Source organism: Diabrotica virgifera, chromosome 8, assembly GCF_917563875.1.
Source record: "Diabrotica virgifera virgifera chromosome 8, PGI_DIABVI_V3a".
Taxonomy (NCBI): Eukaryota; Metazoa; Arthropoda; class Insecta; order Coleoptera; family Chrysomelidae; genus Diabrotica; species Diabrotica virgifera.
In genome coordinates, this window is record NC_065450.1 from 141,326,601 (window position 1) to 141,345,176 (window position 18,576).

The 18,576-nt window shown below is 31.4% G+C and overlaps 1 protein-coding gene across 1 annotated transcript in view; it reads left to right on the forward strand.

Annotated features, from left to right (window-relative positions):
* The window catches only part of LOC114344694 (next to BRCA1 gene 1 protein-like), a 118,874-nt gene that overhangs the window by 34,970 nt on the left and 65,328 nt on the right, over positions 1 to 18,576 (forward strand). The window contains exons 3-5 of the mRNA XM_050658466.1: positions 283 to 449; positions 9,284 to 9,596; positions 12,574 to 12,691. Coding sequence (XP_050514423.1) covers positions 283 to 449; positions 9,284 to 9,596; positions 12,574 to 12,691 — 598 coding nt within the window. The remainder of the gene's footprint in view (positions 1 to 282; positions 450 to 9,283; positions 9,597 to 12,573; positions 12,692 to 18,576) is intronic.

Genomic DNA, 18,576 nt, shown 5'->3' on the forward strand with positions numbered 1-18,576 from the left:
AACGGCTATTAATGTGACTTTCATTTAATGCTTCAATTACATTATCTAGTTTTACTGAGCCAGACGCTTTGTGGAAATCTATTATAAACACCAATACCAGAATACAAGAATACATAGAATACAACAGACCACTGGTATTACTGTTAGTAATATAATACTGCGATTTTTTAGTTTGTAGCCTTTATGCCATACATTTGAAGGTTTGTGTAACTTTATAAATTCATTCAATAATTTATAAGCTTAATGTATAGTAGAGATCGCTAATATAACTTATTTTTCTAGTTCAAGAAAAATCTAACTGACGACATAACGACATCAGTCGCAAGTATTGTTTCTAACATCAAGCCACATACAGTAAGTCAACCTTCTTGCTATCATTCGAGAAAATCCAAGGCTGAGAATTCAAAGAGAAGAAAATTACCTTTACTAACAGGCGAAGGATCCCACGAGTAAGTCAAGACAAATGTTTTAAATGAATACTACATTTTTTCTAATATGAGGACTTTTTTGCTTATTTTTATCATGGACGAAATTATCAAGAAATCAATAACAAACGATGCCTAATAGGGCTTTTTATCCACAGTCATTTGTTTCAAGCTTCTGTCATATGTCGTATAATCCGTGTATATTAATATTATACACAGATTATACAACATATGACAGAAGCTCGAAACATATGACAATAGATGAAAAGCCCTATTGGGGCAACCGAACTGAAAGTTATTTGCTATGCCGATAATGCAATAAATATAGCAGAACATGAGGCTGATCTCCATGATCTACTGCGCCAATTTTTCTACATATAACGTGATAATTTCCATAGAAATGACAAGAACTATACAAGTCTCAAAAGAACATTCTCATCATTCTCTTTGCCTTTATTTCTATGCAGGGACGGCTTTCCTAATTACATTTCTTCATAAGTTTCTATCTTCGGTCATAACAATATCCATCCCCTTTACCGACATACCCTACCTAAGCCTCTCTCCAGGTATTCTTTGATCTACCTCTCCCACTTCCACGAACTCACATTTCAGTAATTCTGAGTATTGTGATTAACGTCTCGACATTGAACACGACCAAACCATCTAAACCTATGCTCTCTCATTTTCGCATCAATTGGTGCCACCCCTTGACTTCTAATATACTCATTCTTAATTTTAGCCTTTTTTGTCTTTCTTGTCTTTTCCATCCATCTAAGCATTCTTATTTCCACCACATGAATTCATTATTCCTCTTTTTTTTTAACTGCCTAACTAATTCAGTTCCGTACATCATAGCTGGTCTTATGGCTGTTTTATAGAATTTTCACTTCAGTTTCATTGGAATTTCTCTGTCACACAACATACCACTCACTTCCTTCCACTTCCTTCCACTCTAATTCTACTGCAAGCATCTCCATCTATTTCCCCATTGCTTTGTATTACCAATCCCAGGTACTTATAATTATTACTTTAATCATTTCACCGTCCAAGGATATCAATTTATTTGAAGCAACTCCATTTTTAATGAAAATTCCGTGCTACCAAGCTTTAAACATTTTTCCTTGAAGCTTATCTTCACTGTTTCAGTTTTTGTTCAAAGTCGCTATTTCCAACTAACACATCATCAGCATACATTAAGAACCAGGAAATGTTACCCTGTATTTTCGCTGTTATCTGATCCAAAACTAATGAGAATAAATAAGGACTAAGCACCGAGCTTTGGTACAAATCCTACTTTCACGTGAAACTTATCAGTCTCTCCCACACCTGTATTAACACTAGTTATTATTCCTTCATATATGTCTCTCACAATCTTTACATATTCATGGGGACTCCTTTCTTATCGGGTCCACACCATAGAATATCTCGACGAACTCAATATCATATGCTTTCTCAAGATCAATGAATACCATATGAGTGTTTGCTTCTTTATTCCTGTATTTTTTCATCAGCTTCCTTATAATGAAAATTGCAACGTGACCAAGTTGTTTTTTGGGCCTGTAGTTTGTACATTGTTGTATACCTCTCTTGTTTTTGTAAACAGGTACTAAATATTTTGCTTCTCCATTCGTCTGGCAGCTGTCCAACTTCCATAATTCTGAACTTCCATAATTCAAAAAAGTAAAATCCTGTATAAAAGGTATATTTAAAATCCCTCAAAAGGGCCACATCAAAATCACATAACTAGTTTTCGACTGGTTTACCAGTCATCATCAGTGCTTACCTAAAATGAACATGATAAAATAATGCAAAGATATTGAAATTTTGACTACGGTTAAAAAATTATCGGTTATACTCACGTGCAATGTACAGGGTTATTCACTATATTTTGACACCCTGTAAACTGCTTTATTTACAGAGTTAGAAAAAAAATGGTAAATACAAAAGTTATTCGATTTTTAAAATATGATCTTTTGACATATATAACATACTAGTGACGTAATCGACTATTTTTTTAAATTAGAATAGGGGTCGTGTGCTAGCTCATTTGAAAGGTAATTCAATTCTCTATTCAGTTATATAAACATTAAGATAATTATTTATACAGGGTGCCCAAAAAAAATTTTTAATTAAATTAATTGACACAAAAAGAAGAATGTATGTAATTTATTTAATTTAAAATACATTTTACTGCTGTTAGAAAACAGAAATAAAAGTTTATTGCACAAATAAACATTGATTTTTGCTTAAATTCAATGTTCAAACTTCCAAGAGGCAGATGGGAGACAGCTTGAACATTGAATTTAAGTGACAAGTAATGTTTATTTGTTCAATAAATATTTATTTCTGTTTTCTGACAGGAGTATAATGTATTTTGAATTAAATAAATTACATACATTCTTCTTTTTGTGTCAATTAATTTAATTAAAAAAATATTTTTGGACACCCTGTATAATTAATCATGTTAATGTTTATATTACTGGATAGGGAATTGAGTAACCTTTCAAATGAGCTAGCACTCAACCCCTATTCCCATTTAAAAAAATAGTCGATTACGTCATCACGCCCAGATGGATGACGTCACTAATATGATATATATGTCAAAAAATCATAATTTAAAAATCGAATAACTTTTGTATTTTACATTTTTTTCTAATTCTGTAAATAAAGCAGTTTACAGGGGGGTCAAAATATAGTGAATAACCCTGTACATGCTAACCACCAAGATATTATTTAACAAAAATATGTGGGTCAAAGCCCAGTAAAAGTAGTCCGTCAAGGAAACATTGGTTTAAAATGCTACATTAAGCGTGGATGCTTAAAATATTTGCTAATCTGCCCCAGGTAACATCTGAGCTGTGGATTTGACTTGTTCACATGTTGAAAGTATGACGGGAAGTGACAATGAAATGGATAGAGACCTCCGAACGACGACAAGACAAAAATGACAGTTCCACAGGAAGTTGAAAATTAACCTGTCATATTTAAAGACTATGGTGTACAGCTTGTTAAAATTAGAAATGAGGTAACAACACACTCCATTGTGAAAATTATCATTTAGAATTCATTGAACTAGTTGTTATAGTTAAAAATGTATTCACGTAAACTGTAAGTGGAGTTAGTTAGGCAAACCACATTACACAAAAGTTTTGTATTCGAGAACTGAATTCAGTAATCAAATCTTATTATCAAGAGATCTAAGATTTAAAAAAGCAATTTTGTGTTGATTTAAAGTTATCGAATTTATTGAACTTATTGGTAGCTGTTGGAGTTTGTGTAGGTAAGTGTGTAAGAAATCACAATGGGGTGACTGAGGTGTAAAAATGTCTTACAATAATGTAGGGGATGTATCATTAAGAAAGCACAAGCTCAAACTTAGGCGACTAATTCCTAAAGACCTCGCAGGCTGCCCGGATCCCTAAGGGTCCAAAAACCAAAACCGTAATGGGATGATGATCTGGGCAGCCTGCTAGGTCTTTAGGAATTAGTCGCCTAAGTTTGAGATTGTGCTTTCTTAATGATACATCCCCTAGATTATTTAAGACATTTTTACACCTCAGTCACCCCGATTGTGATTTCTTACACACTTACCTATACAAATTCCAACAGCTATCAATAAGTTAAATAAATTCAATAACTTTAAATCAACACAAAATTGCTTTTTTAAATCTTAGATCCCTTGATAATAAGATTTGATTACTGAATTTAGTTCTCGAATACAAAACTTTTGTGTAATGTGGTTTGCCTAACTAACTCCACTTACAGTTTACGTGAATACATTTTTAACTATAACAACTAGTTCAATGAATTTTAAATGATAATTTTCATAATGGAGTGTGTTGTTACATCATTTCTAATTTTAAGAGGATCGGTACGTATTTTCGGCTGCAATGCTATTCAAATGGGGATTCATTTTTTTCGAATCCTGAGAAAACTAATAAGTATTTTTGAAAAATTTAAATGCAGAATGAAAGATTACGTTATTAGCGAGGGCCGAAAGTCCCTGAGAACTTCTATAATGTTTATTTTAATAAGTTACAGGGGTGAAAAACTAAGGGAAAATTTAGTGTGATTTTTAATTTCAAATATCTCATTAAAAATAAACTTTTTATTTATTCTAAGGGACTTTCGGCCCTCGGTAATAATTTAGTCTTTCATTCTGCGTTTAAATTTTTCAAAAATATTTATTGGTTTTTTCAGGATTCGAAAAAAATGAACACAATGCCGTGGTAATATTTTCCAAATCTGTCTTTGTCTTACAACGCACTCAGCCGAATATAATATTGTCAGCATATATTGTCAGTCACACACTGACAATCAGTGACAATTTTAAATATTTGACATTGCATCGTGAATATTTTGAGAAATTGATTAAATATTATTGATATATAGTGTATTTGATAAATAATTGATTAAAGACGTGAACTTAATAAAAAGTTATTTATTGTGTATTATTTGTGGAAGATCCAAGCAGAGAATACATCAGATATATCCTGTGATCCAAGTATTTTGTTGTTAGAGATGTTCAAAATTGTAAGCGTTCCATAATAACAATATATTATTAAAAAATCACTTTAACACTTTTTCTCTTTTCTCGATTGATTATTAGTTTTTGTTGTACAAATAAATTATTACAATTACTGAAAACATAGTTAGTGAAAAAATTATCACATTTATTAACTGAATTAATAATTTGCAATTATAAAAATAACAGTTATCCAAGAACATTCAAAAGCCATCTTCTTAAATTAATTATGACATTTTCAAGTAGAATGACATTCTAGTAATGTTTACATATCTATACCAGTGTGAATTTTACTACACGTAATTTGCCGTGTAAAGACAGAAAAAGTAGGGATACACGTAAAATATTTGCGAATTATGTACCCATAGCCTTAACAAGCTGTACACCATAGTCTTTAAATATGACAGGTTAATTTTCAACTTCCTGTGGAACTGTCATTTCTGTTTTGTCATCGTTCGGAGGTCTCTATCCATTTCATTGTCACTTGCCGTCATACTTTCAACATGCGAACAAGTCAAATCCACAGCTCAGATGTTACCTGGGGCAGATTAGCTAATATTTTAAACATCCACGCTTAATGTAGCGTTTTAAACCAATGTTTCCTTGACGGACTACTTTTACTGGGCTGTGACCCACATATTTTTGTTAAATAATATCTTGGTGGTTAGCATATACATTGCACGTGAGTATAACCGATAATTTTGTTAACCGTAGTCAAAATTTCAATATCTTTGCATTATTTTATTAGGTTATCAGGTTATCAGGTTAAGCACTGATGATGACTGGTAAACCAGTCGAAAATTAGTTATGTGATTTTGATGTGGCCTTTTTGAGGGATTTTAAATATACGTTTTATACAGGATTTTACTGTTTTTTGTATTGCATGGTATACAGCCAACTACAGGAAAACTTTTTCTTATGGATTTTTCCATAATTCTATTAAATAAACCTGTTAGCCAACTTATTTTGGTTGTACCACACTTCTGGTCCAACTGCTTTTCTTTTTTTTTTATTTTTTGAAGGGTTTGAACCACTTTTTCGTTTGTTACTTTGGTAACCATTGCTGCTACTGCCTCAACTGGTTTTCTCAAAGGACTTTTTCCAGCTCTTGGACATGTTTTTCATGAATTAGTATTTTATTATCTTCATCTCGGATACAAGTCTCAAAAGAACCTACTTATGAAAATTGTCCATTGAAAAAAAATTAATACACCGTGGAGGGGGAATAACTAAGCAATAAAATTATCTAGCAACGTAAATAGGTAGAGCAAAAAATACCCAAAGTGAACAGAATCTCTGGGTGCCAAACCGACTGTATTTCGAGAAATAAGCTTTTATTAACAAAAATTAAAACTAGAATATATACTCACGGACAAAAATATTGCATATACATGTGGAATGCAATTTTTTGTGCTGCTATCCTCACCGCCCCTATATCATAGGAATTTGATTTCTTTTCCAAATGCGATGTTTTTAAGTATCACGTAAGTATATGTATGTAATTTAAATCTGATCTGGGCTATATACTGGCCAGTATAGTTTTTAAATTTAATCTCATCAAGGTAAGTACTCTATATGCTAGCGACATGAAGACGTGCATTAGCACCAATATGTCACATCCAATATGGCTTTCAAATGGCAAAACATGATCTTCTAAAATGTTTTTAATGTAAATATCAGTTGGCATTCGCCTAAGCACCTTCACGTATTCGGTATGTCCTTTCAAAGCAATATTGCTTCATAGCACTATGCCGCCACCACAAAAACTAACGCTCTGTATGAGGTTATAACTGACATACTGTCCACCAACTCGTCTGTAGACGAAGTTTTGTAAATCTTGCTTCCATATGGTGAACGGTATGCTCGATAGCTCAGTTAGTAGAGCATTGGACCAGAGATCGAGAGGTCCCGGGTTCCAATCCCGGATGATTCATATTTTTTTTTAAGTTTTGGTTTTAATAAAAATTTTTGAAAGTGGTAGGTAAGAAAGTTAGTTTATTATTTAAATAAAATACAACTAACCTGTTAAGTATATTATTTATTTCGTTGAAAGTATAACTTCTTACGTGCGTACAAAGTACACACACATTCTTTTTTGTCCGTGAGTGTATATCAAACAGTAGTCAAATGCCGTACACTGCAGTGATTCAATCGTACACGAACTGAATACCGGGTGTCCACTTATATTTTCCCTCATTTTAACTGCCTATAACTTCCAAACGGCTCAAGATAGAAATATGCGGTTTTCGCTGAAATGTTTTATTTTAGTAAAAGTTTTGTCTGAATGGACTGAATTTTTTATATCGCTTTCAAATACGAAAGAAAAATTGCGGATTTTTGAAAAAAACGTTGTTGACTTTTTTAATGGAACACCCAGTATATTTTTTTTGTAAATTTAAAGAAAGGTCATTCACCTAACCAGCAATATAAAGTTTTTTTAAAATCGCTTGTTAAGGTACTAGTACACTTTAGAAGACCAAAAATAAGCATTTTTTCAAGATTTTTTTTCTCAGAACCCTTATTAAAAATTAACAAAATTTTTTTTATATATTAATATATAACTCTTACAGAATACAAAAAATATATCTTTTTTCATTTATGCACGTACACTAATATTGTAGAGGGCGCCAAAGTCGAGGCCTCGAAAAAAAGTAGTTCCGATGGCGGACAGTTAATCTCAGGATTGAGATCTCTGAAACAAAAAAAAATCGTACGGCATTTGAAAAAGGAAGGTCTCTTACGTGACAATTTACCACCGTTAGTGAAAAATTCCGCAAAAAAAAAAGATTTTAGCGAAATTTGAAAAAATCGCTCGTTTTTCTTCAGTTTTTCATGGTTAAAAAATATTTATTTTTTATTTTTTGGTCAAATTGTGGTAAATTGTCACGTAAGAAACCTTTTTTTTTTCAAATGCAGTACGATTTTTTTGTTTCAGATATCCCAATCCTGAGATTAACTTTCCGCCATCATTTTTCGAGGCATCGACTTTTGCGCCCTCTACAATATTAGTGCACGTGCATAAATGAAAAAAGATGTATTTTTGTACTCTCTAAGAGTTAAATATTAATATGTAAAAAGTTTAATGTTCATTTATAAAGGTTCTGAGAAAAAAATTCTTAAAAAAAATTATTATTTTTGGTCTTCTAAAGTGTACTAGTACCTTAAATCACTGAGCAATTAATTTTTAAAATGAGAGGTGCAACGTGGATATCACATACCTAAATAACATAACTAAGCAAATTGATATTATGTTTGTGATTTCCACATTGCATCTCTCATTTTAAAAATTAAATGCTCAGTCATTTGACAACCGATTTTAAAAATTTTTATATCGCTGGATAGGTAAATGACCGTTTTTTATATCGCTTTTAAATAAAAAATGGCGGATTTTTGAAAAAAAAACGTTGATTTTTTTATTAAAACACCCAGTATATTTTTTTGTAACTTAAAAAATCGGTCATTTACCTATCCAGCGATATAAATTTTTTTAAAATCGGTTGTCAAATGACCGAGCAATTAATTTTTAAAATGAGAGATGCAATGTGGAAATCACATAACATAATATCATTTTGCTTAGTTATGTTATTTAGGTATGTAATATCCACTTTGCACCTCTCATTTTAAAAATTAATTACTCGGTGATTTGACAACCGATTTTGAAAAACTTTATATTGTTGGATATGTGAATGACCTTTCTTTCAATTAAAAAAAAATATACTGGGTATTCCATTAAAAAAACTCAACAACGTTTTTTTTTTAAATTTGCCATTTTTTTTCGTATTTGAAAGCGATATAAAAAATTAAATCAATTCAGACAAAACTTTTACTAAAATAAAACATTTCAGCGAAAACCGCATATTTTTATCTTGAATCGTTTAGAAGTTATAGGCAGTTAAAATGGGGGAAAATATAAGTGGACACCCGATATAATAACGGACGGAGACACAATAGGGCTTTTCATCGAATGTTATTTGTTTCGAGCTTCTGTCATATGTTGTATAATCTGTGTATAATATTAATATACACGGATTATACGACACATGACACAAGCTCGAAACAAATGACTGTGAATGAAAAGCCCTATATTGAATGAATAACAGATGGACTAGCAATAGAAAAAAATAGTGGAGTTAGCGAATAAACCGCACAAGAGCAAACAGTGTAGTAATAATAAATACCCATTCGAAGGAGATCAAAATTCTGTCAGATCCTTCGATACCCTGGTGTATTATTGTTAAGATTTGTTTTTTAGACTAGATTTTTTCTCCTCTTTTATCAGGAGTTTTTATCAGGAGTATTATTTCTGATTGTCATATTATGCATTTATTTACAGGAGCACAAAGGACTTGCTCAAGTCCTTAAAACTTGAAGGCAAACTCGAGCACAAACTGGAAAAACTGGAAAGTAAGACAAAGAAATTGAAAGAGAAGAAGTTGGCCCTCTTTTCAAAATCGAGTGACAGCGATGGATGTACACCAAGTGTTAAACGCCGTTCTTCAGTGCCATGCGAGCCTGAAGATGACGGTTTTCACATGGATGCCATGCCAATTAATGTACAGCAAATTATTCCACATTTGTTGGGAGGAGAGATTTATTTACATCAATGGAAAGTTCTGAATAGTGGAAAATCTGCATGGACCAACGAAGTGAGTATTTTTCTAATAGTATAGAAAAGCTAAATTTGTTCTTCATCCAACCGTAACATGTTGAAAGTCAAGATTAAATAATTTATGAAGATTCTAAAAATAATAATTTAAAAAAAAATCGAGCATGGCTTGTATTTCGTTATGAACGATATATTTTTAATTGTTTACGGTACATTCCATGTCAAATCATTCAGACAAAAACTTTTGCTATATAGCTTCTGCGGAACGTAAAAATAAGCTCGAGCTGAAGCATTTAAGCCCGAACAGTCTTCTTCATTTTTTTTCTCAAAATATAATTTTTAGCGATTTTACAGTGATTTGGTATTAGGTCTGGATCCCGCGTATGAAAAAAAAGTTGATTAATAGCAAGCTGAAAATTTGTTAATAGCTTAAGGGTGTCTAGTCGGATAAACTTTGATATATGGGAACACTGGAACGGGGGCAGTTTTAATTGTGGAACAGGTTAAAAATTTGGAACTGTCAGACCACGAAAACGGCACATTTATTTTGTCCGACAGAATAGACTTCTCCCAACAGAGATTAAACTCTCATGCAAAAATCAGACTGCTATTTATCACCTGTCATAATTCCTGTCATTTTACATATTCGACATGTTCCACTCATTAAAACGCCCAATTGGTGATAAATAGCAGTCTGATTTTTGCATGAGAGTTTAATCTCTGTTCGGAGAGTTTAAGTCCGTTCTGTCGGACAAAATACATGTGCCGTTTTCGTGGTCTGACCGTTCCAAATTTTTAACCTGTTCCACAATTAAAACTTCCCCTGTTCCAGTGTTTCCATATATCAAAATTTGTCCGACTAGACACCCTTAAGCTATTAACAAATTTTCAGCTTGCTATTAATCAACTTTTTTTTTCATACGCGGGATCCAGACCTATATTTATTTAAACAAATTTGTATGTTATATCGTAAAGTATCAATGAAAAAAAAATAATTTTTTAATACAAGGGACTCATAAATGTCATTATAAGGCATTATAACAAGTTAACTTGATTCCAAAACAACAAATTTTAGTGTAAAAAACGTTAAAATACCGTTTTTTACAGTTTCCTCCATTTCCAAAATACATCATCTTCGATTTGGCTGAAAATTTGCCCACATATTCGCTGTGTATATATATTCGCACGTGAAACGATCGTGCGCGAGTCGCGGAGAAACCTTGCAACTTTCTAACATATTTCTTAAATATTTCATATTGTCAAATTGACGTATATTTCTGTCATTGAAGAAAATGGGATTTCGCAAATGCTGTGTTATAAATTGCAAAAATTATATATTGCTCGAAAATATTGATATGATATGCAATTATTAAAGCAAATTTAATTAATTGTATTTTGCTTGTATGTAGTACTGCATTTTAATAATTAATTTTATTTACTACATACCTACAATGTTTACGTTTTAATAACATAACCTGAATCTTACTTTTTCTTCTTATTGTTTTTTTGGACTATGGCCTTGACAATTATCCAGTAACCAGGACTAATATAATTGGCCAATAAAATTAAAACATAGAGGTATATATTAACATAGAGTGAGCCTACACTCCACGCTTTCTGACGACAAGATCTCTTCGACTGGTTTGTGATATCTCTTTCTAGCACATTGTATCGAGAAACTAAGATGACATTAAGTGTGAGTATAGGCACGCACGGAAGGGGAGGACTATAGTCTGTTCGCTAAACTCAGACGCAACTTTCTAGATATTTTAGTCGGTAATTTTGCCAATTTTAGTAAAATTGGCAAAAAATAATTACTAAATAGTTAATAATCACTAAATAGTTAGTAATTTTGCAAATTTTTGCAAAATTGGCAAAAAACAAAAAAAGTATCGACTAAAATATCTAGCCAGTTGCGTCTGAGTTTAGTGAACCGACTATATTGTCGCAGCTTTACTATACGTAAGAGTGAAACAGCACTGATCCAAAGAAAAAAGATGGTGTCGTCACCATATCGTCGCATGTCGTCGCTCTGAATGACACTCCGTCTATCATTATTTAAGTCTATGAATTAAAAGTGCTAAAAATGTTGCTGAGCTATGAAACTAGGTCTCGCTCTTCCGAACTTGCACGGTCCCAATAGCCAAAACACAGGACTTTGAGTGCTTAAAAGGATTTTTATAGTTTTACAATACAAAAAAAGTTACATGCAATAATATCAGAGTCAAAAGTATATACTCCAGTCGGGATAGCATTTGACCTTGCATGCCGATCTACCCAAAATTTTATTTTTCTAATCTTTAGGGGGGTCAATAGTAGTCTAAATTTAAAATCACGAATAAATTCCGCCGTTACGTTAGCCGCACGTAAGGATCGAAATTGTTGAAAATACGATTTCCTATAATTTCAAATTTTTTGGATCGATATTTTCCGAGTTATGGGGGAAAACAGCTGAAAGGTAGAGCATAATTATTGAATCTCGTTTAGTTTTTGTTTTACAATAAAAATGTATCTATACAAAAATGGAGAGAATTCAATTTTATATAATTTTGATCTGTATAATTTTTTTGACATCAATATTTAACCCCTTAATGTAAGTACACGTTAATTTTGAAGTTTCAGTCAAAAAATGATCGAATTTTTTTAAAATGAAAATGTTTTGTTTATGTTTAATTAAATTGAAAAAAAGTATTTTCAGGGGCGTAGCAACTTTACTTTACCTGGGGATGAGGCGAGTTAAGAAACTTGTTTAAATAAATACCAAATCACTGTAAAATCGCTAAAAATCATATTGAGAGAAAAAAAAGAAGACTGTTCGGGCTTAAATGTTTCAGCTTGAGCTAATTTTTACGTTCCGCAGAAGCTATACACCAAGTTTCAGACACATCGGAGATCCAAAACTTTTTTGGATGGAAAATTAAGTGGTTTGAAATGGAATCACCCAATAATTTCAAAAAGTGGCATAGCTTGTATTTCGCTATGAACGATATTATTTTTAATTGTTTACTCTTTTACAGACTAATTTATTGTACACTTGGGGTGCCAAGGCTCTAAAACCATTAGAAACAATAATTTCTGTCCCACATTTGAAAGCAGGCGAAACAGGAACCATTGGTGTACGTTTACAGGTACCAAGTAAGTAAACGTTTTATACATATATTTTTTATGTTTATGTTATGTTTGTATGGATTGCCAATACCTATATAGCACCATCTTGTGCGACCTATAGGTATAGCGATTTCAAAGTTATTATCTATCATTGGGCATGCCCCGACTTCCTCAAATTTTCTAGCCGATATCCTTTTTTTCAATACTTCTTTCGACTTTTATTTTTCTCTTTTCTCTACTGTTTTGTGCTGCAAAAATGATGAAAGAAGAAAGCGTTCAAGCGGAACCACTGTCCTATGCAACCTATATATTGGTAAATAATAATTAAAAATTAATTAAAAGTGAACATGACTAAAATGCCATGTGTAGGTTAAATAAATGTGAAGTAAAGATGCTTTAAAGTTAAATTAAAAAAAAAATGAAATTTAAAAAAAATTAAATTTAAAAAAATTACAATTGTTAATGTTGAAGTGAAATGTTAACGTGTATATAGTTATCAAAAATTCTTTCCAAAACATAACTGTTATAACTTGACCAAGTGTAGAAGAAGGGTACCCTTTTAAAGTTAAATTTAAAAAAAATTAAATTAAAAAAAAAATTAAATTTAAAAAAATTACAATTGTTAATGTTGAAGTGAAATGTTAACGTGTATATAGTTATCAAAAATTCTTTCCAAAACATAACTGTTATAACTTGACCAAGTGTAGAAGAAGGGTACCCTTTTAAAGTTAAATTTAAAAAAAATTAAATTTAAAAAAAATTAAATTTAAAAAAATTACAATTGTTAATGTTGAAGTGAAATGTTAACGTGTATATAGTTATCAGAAATTCTTTCCAAAACATAACTGTTATAACTTGACCAAGTGTAGAAGAAGGGTACCCTTTTAAAGTTAAATTTAAAAAAAATTAAATTTAAAAAAAATTAAATTTAAAAAAATTACAATTGTTAATGTTGAAGTGAAATGTTAACGTGTATATAGTTATCAAAAATTCTTTCCAAAACATAACTGTTATAACTTGACCAAGTGTAGAAGAAGGGTACCCTTTTAAAGTTAAATTTAAAAAAAATTAAATTTAAAAAAATTACAATTGTTAATGTTGAAGTGAAATGTTAACGTGTATATAGTTATCAAAAATTCTTTCCAAAACATAACTGTTATAACTTGACCAAGTCTAGAAGAAGGGTACCCTTTTAAAGTTAAATTTAAAAAAAATTAAATTTAAAAAAAATTAAATTTAAAAAAATTACAATTGTTAATGTTGAAGTGAAATGTTAACGTGTATATAGTTATCAAAAATTCTTTCCAAAACATAACTGTTATAACTTGACCAAGTGTAGAAGAAGTTAGATGGAAACAAACCAAGGAGAAGTCTCATTTGCCATGTTCAGAGTTCGAAAGCTGTTATTTTATAAAATTAACAACATTATTAATAGATTAAGTCAAATCTCAAATATTTTACTTATATGTAATCAATGAAAGAAAATTCAAGAATACCTAAAAGGTAATGTTCAAAAAACTTTCAGCAATTGTTGGGTATAGTTAGTGTGACCAACTAGTCCGAAAAATCCTGGACATGGCCCGAATTACGAAGTCCTGTCCCGGCGTTCCGGACAAGGCTTCCGGGCAATCCGAATTTTCAACAAATTTTGGTAAAATTTTATTTTCAAATTTTGATTCCGTTATTCTTCTAAAGGTGCGTCCAGACTACTCGTGCTCCTACTTGTACTCATACTTCTACTTGGAACTCGTGAAGTTTGTTGTACTTGTCCTTACTTTCACTTGACCGTCCACATAGACTTGTTCATTTGGAAAAATACTTGTACTCCAGCGGTTCCAATGGAAGAACGCGAGCTTGCGGCAGCCAGTGAGGCTTTTATTCTGATAATTATATACCCTGTTAAAAAATCGAAATGAGAAAAAAAAGACGGTGGTGGATGACGTCACTATTTAAAAATCGAAGCGAATACAGTGGAAGTAACTTACTTAGTAACCTTAATGTTAAAAATCTCCACTTTCATACATTTTGTAGAATGTCACCTAGTAATTTTGAAAAACTGAACTTTAATTGGTCCAAAAATCATTAAGAAAAACACAACATTTCGAAAAGCAATTCCTGTAAAAGAACGATTAGGTGATTCGTACACCAGCTTAAGCTTTTTGTTTAAGTTTTCCAAGAGGTATGCATTGCTTTCAGAGGTATGCATTGCTTTATCAACTTGATGAAGTACGCTGATATTTCATGTGCAAAAAACGAAAATGTTAAAAGGCAAACCAGGGAGAATACAATTCATCGGTTCCTATTCCGGATTTATTATTTTGGGCAACTTTTGTCGAGCCTTTCTGTAAGTTGTCAGTAGTGAAGTGATTTTGCGTTTAATCTCTTGCACATCTATATTCAGTCCAGGATTTCAGGTGTTTTTTCAGCCTTCTCACACTAATTAGGTATACTGTATACTAAGCCAAAATTATTAAAGAAATTTTTTAAATATAGGATCAAGTTTACAATTTAATTGAATGTGAGTGTTAACACAGTTTTGAGGGTTTCTTTTCAACTCTCTGCTCATTCCTAGATCTTCTAGTAAATTCATTTTAGTATATGGTCTAAGAGCTAGCAACGTTTTCAAGAAAGTATTTTAAGACAGCTGATTCTTTCATATATTGTTCCCTATGCTTCCACGACCACCGTACGCATCTAAACATTCCGTATATGTATTTGGACCATAGGAGTTTTCTATTGGTTCGTTGCAGCACGCGGTAATATTTTAACCAATATGCGGCGAGGTTCCAGATGCATATACGGAATGTTAGTCGGTCCCAAATTCATATACGGAATGTTAAATATCGTACACCGAAAAAGATAAGTTTTTTAGAGTCTTTTAAAAGGAGATTGATTTTAAAATACTTGTTACTGTATTATTAAATAAAAATAAAACAATTATAGTATTTCGAATGTTATTTGGTGCGAAATTCATATGCGGAATGTTAATTATTCGTAGACCAAAAAATGGGACCTTTTATTAATCAGTTAAACGAGACTGATTTTAAAATACTTGTTACTGTATTATTAAATAAAAATAAAACAATTATAGTATTTCGAATGTTATTTGGTGCGAAATTCATATGCGGAATGTTAATTATTCGTAGACCAAAAATGGGACTTTTTATTAATCAGTTAAAGGAGACTGATTTTAGAATACCTATTTTATTAATGTATTATTAAAGAAAAATAAAACAATGATTAGGTACCTATTTGGTGCGAAATTCATAAATGGGATGGTATAGATTTGAGAGACATATTTCTTTATTTGACTAAGGTTTCGCTTTCTCAGAATTTTTAATGACTTGCACGTGTTTCATTCACAGTCATTTGTTTCGAGCTTCTGTCATGTGTCACATAATATTACTATATGTACGACATACGTTATTGGTATATACAATAATACAAAACAAAAACGTATGACGTAGATATATTAATATTATGTGACACATGACAGAAGCTCGAAACAAATGACAATCGGTGAAAAGCCCTATATATCAATTATGATGTCACTACCTGTATCATAATGAAGTTTATTATGATACAGATTTTCATTAAGATACAGATTTTTAACTAATAGAATCGCGATATGACATTCGCGATAAAGGTGGCACACGCGCAGTAACCAATGGCGAGTCAAATACATACGCTTTGACAGTTCTCAATATGTAAACAAACTGTCAGACTGACAAACTATTAATTTGTTTGCGTTACAAAATTAATAAATTTGAATATATTTTTTTTGTGAATGATCATAGAACAAAAATCGTGTATACAACTTGCATTTAATTATCATTATGACGCCCGTACTCTATACGAAACTCGTTTCATAATGACCATCATTAAATGCTCGTTGCATAATATACTATTAAAAACCAGTCTCATTTTAACTGGTTTTAATAAAAATCGTCTTTTTGTTCTACGAATATTTAGCATACCGTATATGAATTTCTCACCAAATACATTCGAAATACTATAATTGTTTTATTTTTATTTAATAATACAGTAACAAGTATTTTAAAATCAATCTCCTTTTAAAAGACTAAAAAAACTTATCTTTTTCGGTGTACGATATTTAACATTCCGTATATGAATTTGGGACCGACTAACATTCCGTATTATGCATTTGGAACCTCGCCGCCTATTGGTTAAAATATTACCGCGTGCTGCAACGAACCAATAGAAAACTCCTATGGTCCAAATACATATACGGAATGTTTAGATGCCCACCGTACCGGCCATCTGGATGCTGATAAGGTTACGTTCATTACTGCGCAGCACACCTGTATAGGTAAATACAAAATCAGGGTGATTGATTAGTGTGATAAGGCTTAGTAGATCCGCTATAGTAATAGATAGCAGTAAAAGTTAATAACAAAAATTATAGCAATTGTAGCAAACTTTGAGCTTCACATTACAAAATTAGTTAGAATGTTACAGGGTGTTCGATAACATAGTGGCAGACCAAACTTTTATTTTTTTAAGTAAAACACCCCATATTTTATTTTATTTTATTTTACAAAGGTATTATAGGGTATTTACAAAGTTATAGCCAATGTTCTATGAAAATCGTAATAAGTTCAGCTCCCAGTATAAATATAAATAAGCACAACAGCAATGGTTTATTGGTGCCATATTTTTTTGTTGATTGTCAAAATTTATAAAAATGGTTGATATTGCTAATTTTCTTTATATCGAATACAGGGTGATAGTCAAAGCGCAAGTACATTATTTTCTCAGTAATTTTAAATAGAACACCCTAATTAATAACTTGCTTTGAAAAATGAAAATATCTCGAAAACTAACAAATTTAGGCATAGGGAATATTATACAAAAATTAAAGTACGGTAATGATACTTTTCGATAGTGATATAAAATACAGGGTGTTCCATTTAAAGTTCCTGAGAAAAGAATGTACTTGCGTTTTGACTCACCCTGTATTAGATATAAGGAAAATTGGCAATATCAACAATTCTTAAAAATTGTCACAATCAACAAAAAAATATGGCACCAATAAACCATTGCTGTTGTGCTTATTTTTATTTATACAGGTAGCTGAACTTGTTACGATTTTTACGATCTATTACTATAGCGGATCTACTGAGCTTTATCACACTCATCAATCACCCTGTATATTGAATTTAAATTATTTTAGGACTTATTTTTTGTCATTACTTTTTAAACCACAGAAATGTCTGGCAATTATAGTTCATATTTCTAATAATGTTTAAGAAGTAATGACAAAAAATTTTTTCGTCTTACAATAATTTTAAATTCGATATATTTACCTGTACAAGTGTGCTTTGCAGTAATGAGCGCAACCTGTATCAGTAACCAGATGACCGGTACAGTGTTCGAGGAAGCATAGGGAATAATATATTAAAGAACCAGTTGTCTTAAAATACTTTTTTTTCCGACCTTGCTAGCTCTTGGTCCAATAGCTATTATTAGGTATGCTATGTAGGATCCTACTATCTCTTTGGGGACTAAAGTTAAGTTTCGATGCATGCAAATGATGACCAAAGCTAAATTTATCGATCTTTGACAGATGTTCTTTAGTACGTGTATCCAAAGGTAGCCTCGTTCTACCCACGTAGGTCACAGGGTAGTTTCCACAGGACAATTTATATATGCCACTTTTAGAAGTTTTGTTAATTTTGTCTTTAGTATGGAAAAAATAGATTTTATATTTTTTTTGTTTACATTTAAATTATTTTATTAATTATTGTAAAGGGTTTTTACACAAGAGATCCGATGCTTAGCCCAGTATCTCTACATTTTAGTATGTTGTTTGGCAATTACTCTTCTATGAAGGATTTATACCTATAGGACGTAAGTTTTTTCAATCTTGTATTTTTATAAAAAATCTCCTA